We start from the raw sequence: 11675 nt of genomic DNA on the forward strand, positions 1-11675 counted from the left end.
ACCAAACGCACCCTAAATATTTAAAAGAGTTATGGAAAAACCTTAAAGTTACATAATTTGCAGTTGATACTTATTTTCCTTTTTTGAAGTTGTGATTTTCATTTATATCATCCATTACCATTAATATATATAATAAAATCAAACATTATAAGTATTGAGCAAAATAACTATTAATAATTATAAAATTTAAATCGGAGACCTATAAAGATTGTAAAATTTCAAACCTTGTTCGTTAAGTCAAGGCCTGATCCACCATTACAAGGAGTTTTTATCTACACACATTATCATCGGATGCATGTGAATCCCTAATAAATATTTTTATAATTGAATCCAAGGGACTAAAACAACAGTTTCCAAACGTGAAAGCGAAAAGCAGAGACTTATTTAGGAATAAAAGTGTAATTATCCCAATAAGAAGTGCTCAGTGTTAATTCGATGCTATGGCCTGTCGTGTTTGTCCTCGTTGAGGATGACAAACTAATCAAAACAAAATGTCAGTGTGAATTTCAACATCATTAACACGATATTATCAATGGCACATCAAAACAAGAAGCAAATAATGAAGATTACAAAGCCCAAGTATTCTTAGCTGTTCAAAATTATTCCACGGATATTCTCAGCCGTCTTAAACAAACGGCAATTCCTTCAAATACTTCTCGGTAGAATCATAATCCTTGTCTTTCCCCTTTCATTTCTCACCCTAAAAAACAATGGTATTTTCAAGCTGGATTTGCAGTAAAAACACCAGGAACATGTTTGTGAAGATTGTTCATCCAGGAGGACACGTGGAACTCCATGACTGGCCTATACTTGCGGCGGAGATAATCCACAGGAACCCAAGGTGTGTGGTGGCTCACCCCCATGTTTTCCAGCAACCATGGGCCATTGTTGCACCAGAGACTGAGCTAATGCTCGGCCAAAAATTCTATGTTGTGCCGATAAGCACTATCCGAAAGCTTCAACGACTGTCCAACAAGTATTCGTCTACACCGATAATAAGCGAATCCCAGCAAAGCGGGGAATTAACAGCTGCTGACATCGATGACTCCAGTAGTATATGTTGGTTCTTTACGAACAGGAGTAATAAGACTCCATATTCCAGAATGAACAGTAGTCCGGAGGTTGAAGACTCGAGTGCAGATTCTAGGGCAGATAAGGGTATTTCCAAAGATGGGTCGTCTTTCGATGATAAAAGTTGCTTCGCATGCATGAAAACAAGTGTTAAGAGTAGTAATGATTATCATAAAGCCGATGATGGGGATGATTCTGTAGAGGAAACGAGATCGCCTGGAAACTTATTGTTAGCTGGTGATGATAGGACAAGGGTGCATATGAGGAAGAGAGTAAGAGGACATGCAAAAGGGTCAACGAAAAGGCAGCAACATTTGATCAATGGCAACCAAGTCTTGAAAGCATTACTGAAACTGATGAATAGAGAAATTACATATTATATATATATTGGTTAAAGGGTTTTGCTTGTCTATATTGATTTCTTTGTCAAGGTCTGAATGAGCTTTGATCGTCCATAAAGCATGTTTCTTTAGGCCAAAAAGAAAATGCACGAACCGATAAACAAGTAAAAGAAACCGGAAAATAATCAAACTAAATAAATCTATTTGGAGTAAATAAATCTATTTGGAGTTTCGTGAAATATTCCTTCAACCATTAAACGGAAGAATAATTTTTCTTTATTACATTGATGGTGACAAGAAGACCTGCTATGAAGCTTGTCTTTAATGTTGCCACTCTGTTATTCCAGAAACAACTAATAAAGAAAAAATAAAAATTTCCAATGTGTGGCACCTCTTAGACAGTGTAGTTTTGATTGATGGTCTCAATGTCGAGTCCTTTGAGTTTCACAACTGAGTCGACATGTCCTTTCAGCGTATGAAGCTCCCTCAACCTGGTAAAAAAAAACCAGACATAAAATGTTGGAAAAAAGATTGTTCATTTCATGAATGAAACAACATGATAAACAATCAGTAGGTGATCATATCATATTATCATCACCTTGCTACTTCTGCGCGCTTCATGGCTTGTTCGGCGATCTCTGACAACTCTCGGTAGCTGCTCTTCTCGTTCAAGATTTCTTCGGTTCCGGGAGCTTGCAATCCATGAAGGGTCCGTTGCGCCGTTGCCCATTGTGCTTCCCTCTCTCCCTTTCCGTAATCCTTCTTTGTTGTGAAAGCGGTCTATGTATGATGTGTGCAAATATGAAAGGGATGGTCAATATCAACAAGAAAAACAACTTTCATTCATTGTTTCAGTTTTCATTTAAGGAAAATGATTTTGCGTACCTTGTTCTGAAGAAGATTATCCCAGGCCTTTCCGCTTAACGAATACCGGGTTATGAACTTGAGAACATCGAGTGGGAAGTAGGTAACTAAACTGTAGAGCCAAATAACACCAGCCCAACCCCATCCAATGCCTTTAATTCTAGCGAATTCCCAGTTTGCATAAACAGCGAGCACAGTAGCCACCTTAGTCGAACACCATGCAAAAGAAACAATATCAGTCAGCTATTCTTGTATGGCGAATTCTGCAATGATATCAAGCTACCGGGATTGAAATTTTACAGAACTCACCAGTTGTGCTAGAACGAAAGCAACCACTAGCAAGAGACCAGGACGCTCGATAAAAGACCAGCTCCGAGATCGAGTGACAAAGATGAGTGCCTGGCTCACTATACTCACTTGGAGATAGACAGCTGCTGTAAGTTCATCCTGGTTGTTCTGAATGGATTTTACCCCAAACTTCTCCTGCAATCATGATCAACCTTTAATAGTTGCTTTTTGGTTCATAGTATGGCTTCAAGGAGAATTTTTTATTTTTCTTACCGGAAAGAAATCGGATCCATTAGCAGCCAGAAGAAAACAACAGTCATGCAAGCAAGATAGGTTCCAAGGACAACGCCAGTGGCAAAGATCTCCTTGAGCTTCCATGAGTCAGGCATAGGAGATGGCTTAACCCTGTCCTTGGAGATGGTCATAATAGTTCCGTCGTTAAGTATAGCAATGATCAAAACCATGAAAGGGGAGAAGTCAAACTTCCAAATAAGAGCAAGGAGCATGAAACCGAGCACGATACGGATAGTGATGGAGACAGCATAGATGGTATAGTTTTTCATTCTCTGAAAAATTGCTCTGCTTGTTAAAACAGCACTAACAATCACACTCAGTCCAGGTTCTGTTAATACTATATCTGATGCACTTCGAGCAGCATCAGTTGCATCGTCGACTGCTATTCCAATGTCCGCCTTCTTAAGGCTGGTGCGTCATTCACACCATCTCCGGTCATGCCACAAATATGCTTCCTTTCTTGTAGCCTCTTCACAATCTCATATTTGTGCTCTGGATGGTTAACTTCATTAGTTAGGACAAAACTAGGATGATAGTTTTTATTGAAAACAAATTGTTTATCAATTCAGTTACCTGGGAAAACTCCAGCAAAGCCATCAGCCTTTTCAATAAGCTCATCAACGTCGACTGTGTCAACTCTTTCATCTTTATTTTGGCCTAGGAGTGCCGATGATGGATACATGTTGGTTCCCATGCCGAGCCTCCTACCGGTTTCCTTACCAATTGCCAGCTGATCACCAGTTATCATCTTGACATTGACACCAAGATGGAGTGCACGACGAATTGTCTCGGCACTATCATGTCTTGGAGGATCGAAAAGAGGTAAAAGACCCACAAACTCCCAGGGACTTCCTGGGCTGTCCTTGGTTTTCTCGGGAACAGTCTAAAAATCCAAACAAGTTTGTTCCACCATAAGCTTTTCTTCCATTCGCGTCTTAAAACAAAACATAATTATGAAGAAAAACCGCATACAAACTCACTTGTCTAGCCACACCAAGAGAACGAAGTCCACGATCAGCAAATTTATCAATGATATCATGAGCTTTCTTCTTAACATCTGCTCGAAGGACGCAGAGTTCAATAATCTGGTACAAATGTTAGGTAAAGATCAGAAGCAAAAAAACAAAGCCAAGAAAGGGGAAATGTTTTATAAGCTGTGCTGCTGTTTATTACCTGCTCTGGTGCACCTTTGCTGACTCGATGCCAGGAGCCATCAGAGTCAATATATGTCATGGCTGTACGCTTGTCAACCGGGTTAAAAGGGAAGAAATGCACCTCAGTGATACCCTCTCTAGCCTGTAAAGCAAATGTAAAATGTCAAGTTTATTGAACTAGATTTAGTTTCCATCATTAGGAAGGCTATGTAGTCCTAAACTGAAAGCACTCAAAAAAATAATGGAAATGAATTGAGATGCACAAGCAATAATAGTCTACCTCCTTAGGGTCACCTAGCATTCCAACAATGCAGGCATCAATAGCATCTTGGTTCTCAACCCTTGAGGCCCTTGCCGCGAGTAAAAGGAGCATTTCCTTGTCAACATCCTTTGCAAAAACCTGAAAATTCAGTTTTATGATCAATGAGTTATGGTTTTTGAACAAATGAATGATTTCTTAGATTGACTTGATATGTTATGGTTCTTAGTTAACCAGGTTTTATCGAAATTTGTCATCAAATTCATAGGCCACCTCAACCATGCTCTTGTCTACAGTAAGCTTGTTTAGAGTAAGTGTCCCAGTCTTGTCACTGCAGAGTACATCCATTCCTGCCATTTCCTCAATAGCTGTCATTCTCTTTGTAATAGCTCCTTGTTGAGAAGCCGGTGAGACCCAATGGCCATTGTGACTGATAAAACTGTTGGCATGGCGATAGGAATCCCTCCGATGAGAAGCACCAAGAGATTATCAATTCCATCCCTATATTTTCGACGCTGGATCGGATACATCACTATAATCTCAATAAACATGCCCAATGCAATTGAGCATATGCAGAAGTTCCCGATTGCTGTCAGCACCTGATCAATAAATTACCATGCAGAGCACACATCAGATACAAATGAAGAATATAGCTGCAAAATTATAAGCTTGTGTGAACTTATAAGCTTGTGAGATTACCTTCTGGAAGTGCCCTACATTGTTTGTGCTATCTACCAGGTGCGCAGCTTTACCAAAGAAGGTATGAACGCCGGTAGCGATAACAACAGCTTCAAGCTCACCTTGCTTGACAGTAGAACCCGAGAATACCCCGTCACCCGGGTTCTTGTTTACCGGCAAAGACTCACCAGTTAAGGCAGATTGATCGACCTTGAGCGAATCTCCTTCGAGGAGACGAGCATCTGCCGGGATAATATCTCCCAACTTGATGCTGATGATATCTCCCGGTACCAAAATAGCAGCTTCTTGCTCACTCCATTTCCCATCTCGTAAGACCTATATAAGTCATTCAAACATGCAAATGAAACATCAGTTCAACTATCAAGCGTGCAGAATATACTTGTGTTGTCCAATTAAATATGTAAATAAGCCACCTTGGTTTTGGGAGCAAGACCGGCCATAAGTGCGGCCGCAGCATTGCCCGCATTGTTCTCCTCAATGAAACTAATGGTGGAGTTGATGATAAGCAATGCGGTGATACCAACGAAATCTTGCCAATCTGGGGGCTTGCCCTGCATTTTTTTGTTTATTGAGTTAAAAGATTTGTTTATGTAACAGCAATGCAAGTGACAAGAAAAGATAGATAAAGGAGAAGGATCAATACTCCTCCATTGGCCAAAGCAATGGCCATAATTGCTGCAATCTCCATAACCCATGACAGAGGATTCCACATGAATCCCAAGAACTTCAAAAACTTGCTTTCCTGTTTGAAATGTATTCAACATTAATCAGCTCCTCTCCACATTATGAGAATGAAAAATGGGGAAACAGTGGGAATGAGAATAGCAAAACTTACACTTTTCTCTTCCAGTTTGTTTGGGCCAAAGATTTGCAGTCTCTTCAGCCCTTCCTCGGTGGTCAAGCCTTCCTTGGTGCATTTCAACTGCTGAAACACTTCTTCAACGGGAATTCGCTCCTACAATCACACACAAAACCATCAAACAATTAAACACTCCATTGTTTGCAAAAGCTCCACCAAAAAAATTATTTTTTCCTTACAAGATCGACATTCTCGTTCTTGATTTCCTGCAAAGAGTCGTCTATGTCCACCATCTTTTTTTTTTATTGGCTCTTGTTTTCACAGTAAATCAGTTAGTGTTATATCAAAACAAAGCTACTATCTTGGCGTCTTATTTATAGCTTTGTTAATAACTCTTTCTCTTCCAAAAATGATTTTTTTTTTTTTGGATTTTGGTATTGTTTGTTAGTAAAATACTGAACTTGTTTAACAAATCACACAGCTTGAATACCAAGTGAGAGTTGGAGTAAATATATATACGAATCTGGAGTATCCTAAAAATAACCAAAACAACTAACTTTGGTTTCGAGGGTTTTATTCAAACTCTACAATGACCGAAACGAGCGATGGAGCGCGAGTCTCTTTCGTTGTAGAAATCGTAACGCAAAAGGTGGCGTTGCATGGCATCAATCATGCGGTGAATGCATCTTTGTAGGTTCTACAACTCACAAAGTACAGGATAAATTTTTGGATGCGATTTGAATTGCTATTTATTAAGGATAATCAAACTATAAACTTTCTAAACTTGTACTTTATATATATATATATATATATATATATATATATATATTAAAGAAAAAATTAAAAATTAAAATATCATTTTATCCTAAATATTATTTTAACTGAATTTATTTCTCAATCTTTGTCACTTGTGTTAAAATTAAGTGGTTATTTTAAAATTTTGTTATATTAATTTTTATTTAAATAATTAAAAACATTTTATTTTTTTTAATAAAAGAGTCTTATCATCCATCTATCAATATTTTAATCAGCCGTGGCATTTAATTTTTTGGAATTGCTGAGAGATGATTATCATAACATAACATTACTTGGCATATCACTGGTAATATTATGACATCAAATTTTATCGAATTATTCGTATATATATTTTTTTAATAGTTTAACTTTTAATAATAAACGAACCAATTAAGTGACCTTAGTCGTAAAAGTGAATGTTATTCTCCATATAGGTCATGAGTTCAAGCAGTGTATGCGCTTTGTCAATTGATTAAGAATGTTTGAACATATGCTATCTTATAATATTCGTCCCCATCTATTAAAAAAATTCAATGATAAACTAAAAATATTTGTATGAAAATTTATAAAATCATTTTCATTAAATTATTTAAATTCTATAATAAAATTATATTTAACATATTTATAAATTTCATAAACGATTAAAAAATTAATCATGTGTGTACATTATTCGACCGCTGCTTTCTGATAATAGACCAAATTTTAATTTTTCTTGATCATTGTTTATGTCTCGTCATATTTGTGTTCATTCAGATAGGGACAGAGAAATATTACTGATGATTGTTGGTTTTTCAAGATGATTAAAGATTCTAAAAAAAATGGTGATTTTTGTTTTATTTGTACATCCTCTTATTTCGTACTCTTTTAATTTTCTGGTTTTTAATGAGTATTTTTGTTTATTATTTTTATTAGTATAGATAATTACAAGGTAATATATGTTCATAATTCATTTTTATTATTGAATACACATACTTTACAAATATAGTTATTCGAACTCGAATTTTCTAATGACCAAAACAATGTTCATTTTTACCACCAAGATTGCTCAACGAGTTCTAATAATTTTGAATAGAAAAATTATAGTGTTCAAAGATTTTTTTTTTATATGTTAAAGGTGTATTATTTATTGTTTTCTTACTCTCTTATTTTAATGAAAATTGGTTTTTTTTAAATAATTCTAAATCGTTCGTTTTTGAAAGTAAGAGTAAATAAAATCTGACTCAAAAATTGAATATTTTTAACTCGGCTCTAAAATAAATTTGGCTTGAATTGACTGAACTTATAATTTCACAAACTTGACTCGATTCGAAAATTTGTTAAAAAAAGTTTGAGTTATAAAATAGAACTCAAATAATTCAGAATTTTTAATAATTAATATATTGGTTTTTAAGTTCGAGTTGAATCCCTCAACTCTGTATGATATATATATCACATATGAAAATATGAAGAAATATATGTGTATATCATATATAGTTATAGAAAGTCGTTGAATATGAATCAATTAATACCATAACATTATAAATATTTACATTAAATTTAAACCAAAACTTGAACAACTCTACTTGAATTTCATAAACTCGAATTTTCTCCAAGAATTTTGAATAAAATTTGATTTATAAAATAAGGCTCATCTATACAATTATGTCAAAAAATTATTTGACTCGATCAAATATTCACACTACTAAAAAACACTAGGTTATAATGCAACCCTCCTGAAGGACCTGTTTGGACCCTTGGTGACCTCCATCTGTACTTGAAGAGGCCTCACTGTTGTTACCCATTGTATTTGGAGGGGCTCTCTACCCTCTTTAACGGACTAGCAGGCAGGCCCATCGTTCTAGCCCAACTCCATTTCATACATACTTTAACAATGATGTAGCTAAAACCATGTGAAAGCTAACATGCATGACAATGGGTGCACACTATTCAGTAACATGCCTCTGCACGTGAAAGGATGGGGGAAGAAGGAAATAAACACTTACGCTTTGGTTTTCTTTTATTTTTTTCTCTATACATCATTGTTTATTACATACAATTTAAAAAATGGAATGGCAGCAATAATAATCAATTACGAAAGATATATTAAAAAATACAAGATTTACTTGGTTTGATAGTATTTTATTTTCGACATAAATTTTTTAATACACTTTTAAAATATGTATTATAAATTTTTAAATTTGATATGATTAAATCAATCCAAGTAGTTAAATCCAATGATAAGCACAGATGAAGTAAAATAAACATTGGACCGGCATAAATATGGTTCATGCTGAGTGCCTCGATTGTCTCCTTTTCATGTGCTGTGATTATTAATTTTCAATTACAAGATTTGTACAGAGAAAAGACAAATTGCCTCACATTCATCCAATCTCTCACGATTCTGTCCTTTCTTTCCAATCAATTGAACCTCCACTGTTTTAATATTCAATCCATTTTCTCAATTTTAATAAAAGCATATATTATGACTAAGATGGATTCATTATCAACTTTTTATTTTATTTTAAATGTGTATAACATGTAACCCTTGTGATTTGAAAACAAGACATTGGAAAATGTAGGAAATGCAATCATTAATATTATACATATGTATTGTACTCTTTTAAAATGTTAAACAATTAAAAACAATAATTTAAAAAAATGTTTGGGGTGATAAAATAAGTCCCATGATTAATCATTGAGCATGGGTAGATTAAAAGAAATGAAATCCGTCGTTTTTTTTATTGCATTTGAAAAATAATTAAAATATGATTACTAAATAATATTTTTAATTAAACATTAAAAAAAAATAACTGATATTAACCAATTAATTATTTGAGCGAAAGAGTGGCAATCCCATAATTGAAACCAGTTAGAAGCAAAGCAAATCCAGATTATTCTAGATTAATAAACTAAAATATAAAAAATAGATACTCTAACTTTTTCTATTATAAAATACTTTAAAAATTGATTTAAAATTCAATTTGGATTAATTTGTTTAGTAACACCTATTTGTTGATTGGATATTTTACGTAAAACAAAAACAATTTTATTATATATATTTTAAAATTATGGTTGATAGTAAAGATGGATGTCATATTTTATGCCGTGGTGTGTACTTAAGAAGCTTTATTAAAATTAGAAGGGTGTTAAATTATATAATTGATAGAAAATGTAAAATATTACTTACGTTATACGAAATTTAAAATTTTCAAGGGATATCATTGCGACCCAATACTCCTCAATTCATCTCGATAATTTTATTAGTAACTTTTCATTATAGAAAAGCATTCATTTATCTTAAAATAACTATTCTTTACTTCCCAAAGAATTATTATACTCGGGTTTTGTTTGGATATGCAGTGCTGGACAGTTTGCTTTTATTATACTAAAATAATTGATTTGTTAAATTCAAGAGTAGTTAGAGTCACGATTAAAATTTAAGTTTTAAAAATAGAAAATTATAAATAATTAAATTATAATTATAATTTATTGTATAATTTAGAGATTAATAATATAATTTAACTCTAAATTTATTTTTAATTTCATTTTTAGAGAAAGAAAAAGGGAATTGGTCATATTGTTGTCAAAGTTAGATATTGATGGAATAAGGAATCGAAGATATGTAAATTTAAAAAATAAGAAAACTAAAATAGGAAGATTTCAGCATAAAACAAATTCAGGGGAATTACAATTAACAAACTTGGTTTAAAAGTTGCTTCTTTTAAAGAAATTAAAGGGTTTTTTCAGTAAAGTTAAAAAAGAAAGACAGCAGGTTGAGAATGCATCATCATGGTCTCCACTATAGCAAAACATGTATATAGCGGCATTTTCAACATATAGCGCCGTTTATATCTAAAACGCCACTAAATGATAACATTAACAGCGTTTTTTTAACAAACGCCGCTAAAACTTGTATTTTAGTGGCGTTTATTTGACAAACGCCGCTACAGATAAGGAATTTAGTGGTGTTTGTAAATAAACGCCGCCAAAAAATCGTTATTTAGTGACATTTTTAAACAAACGTATGATACATATATCGTGGCATTTTTAGACAAATACCACTAAAACCTAGTACTTTAGTGACGTTTTTATAAAACGCTACTATAAAGTGATAAATGGTGGCAAACTTTAATAAAACCCTTTCCCCTTCCCATCTATTCCCGATCCCCTTTTCCTATTTCCCATCTCCGCCGGACATACCCAATACCCACGAAACTTCTGCTGCTCGTCGTCGCTCGAAGCCGTCGAGGCCTCCAACGTCACGCCATCAACGCTCGACTCTCTGTCATCGTTTGTGCTCTTACTTACGGTAAATTCACATCTTTTTCTAAACCCTAATTTCGTTCTTTCAATTTGTTAATTTGTTATTTTTTAGACTGGAATGATTGTTCTCAACGACTAGTTTTTTTCGTGGTCCATTAGTTTTTATCCTCAGGTCATCTTAAATTTCTGAAGAAAAAGGTACCTTGAAATCCCAGAATTCTAGTTTCGTTTTTTACTCTGATCTTACAGTTTCCAATTTTTCCTTTTGTTTGCTCCAACTCTCAGCGTTGTTAGGTTGAACTTTGATTTGTGCTGCTAAATTTGACAAAGCACTCCTCTTATATGATCTACAACGTTTGTCTCTACTTTAGCCCAGTTATTCAACAACAATACTTTCACAAATATGACTCTGGACATGTTCTTTTCTAGTATTCCCTTTTCTATGTTGGGTTTTTATGTTTTATATGCTGAATTAGTTGAATATGTATATCTAACTTTCAAAATAATTGAAAACATAAATCCATTCTCATAGTTAATTTAAATTTTGAGATGTTAGCTTACTGTTATCAAGGCCAATAATTATGATGAATTAAAACCCCTTGTTAATGAGAATTTATGTTTTTTTCATTTTTCTTTTGTTTTGTTGACTTTATGCTTGATGCAGATGATCCCGGTAGCTCTTAATGATGTTGCGTTTTCTATACATGCTGTTTTGTTGACAACTATAATGCTGTTTCAAATTGTGATTTATGAGGTTAGTTTCACTTGCTTTGTCGTTGCTATGATGAATTGACGAGTACTCTCATAGAGTTTGTAAGTTGAAAATCGATGTTTCATTGATGAATCGGTTTTGTGCAGCGTGGGACGCA

General features: G+C 34.1%; 1 protein-coding gene across 1 annotated transcript; it reads right to left on the reverse strand.

Annotated features, from left to right (window-relative positions):
• Nucleotides 1-1635: 1635 nt before the first annotated feature.
• On the reverse strand, nucleotides 1636-6091 carry LOC120133485 (ATPase 9, plasma membrane-type-like). Its single transcript, XM_039150057.1, is given in 18 exon segments — nucleotides 1636-1903; nucleotides 2011-2192; nucleotides 2298-2480; nucleotides 2586-2759; nucleotides 2838-2863; nucleotides 2866-3267; nucleotides 3270-3350; nucleotides 3432-3741; nucleotides 3839-3943; nucleotides 4032-4154; nucleotides 4293-4412; nucleotides 4545-4675; nucleotides 4678-4870; nucleotides 4971-5285; nucleotides 5384-5521; nucleotides 5614-5712; nucleotides 5806-5925; nucleotides 6009-6091. Coding segments are annotated over 18 exon segments (2853 nt in total). The 5' UTR covers nucleotides 6063-6091; the 3' UTR covers nucleotides 1636-1806.
• Between the last annotated feature and the right edge of the window lie 5584 nt (nucleotides 6092-11675).

Source organism: Hibiscus syriacus, unplaced genomic scaffold (assembly GCF_006381635.1).
Source record: "Hibiscus syriacus cultivar Baekdansim isolate YM2019G1 unplaced genomic scaffold, ASM638163v2 tig00110580_pilon, whole genome shotgun sequence".
Lineage (NCBI taxonomy): Eukaryota > Viridiplantae > Streptophyta > Magnoliopsida > Malvales > Malvaceae > Hibiscus > Hibiscus syriacus.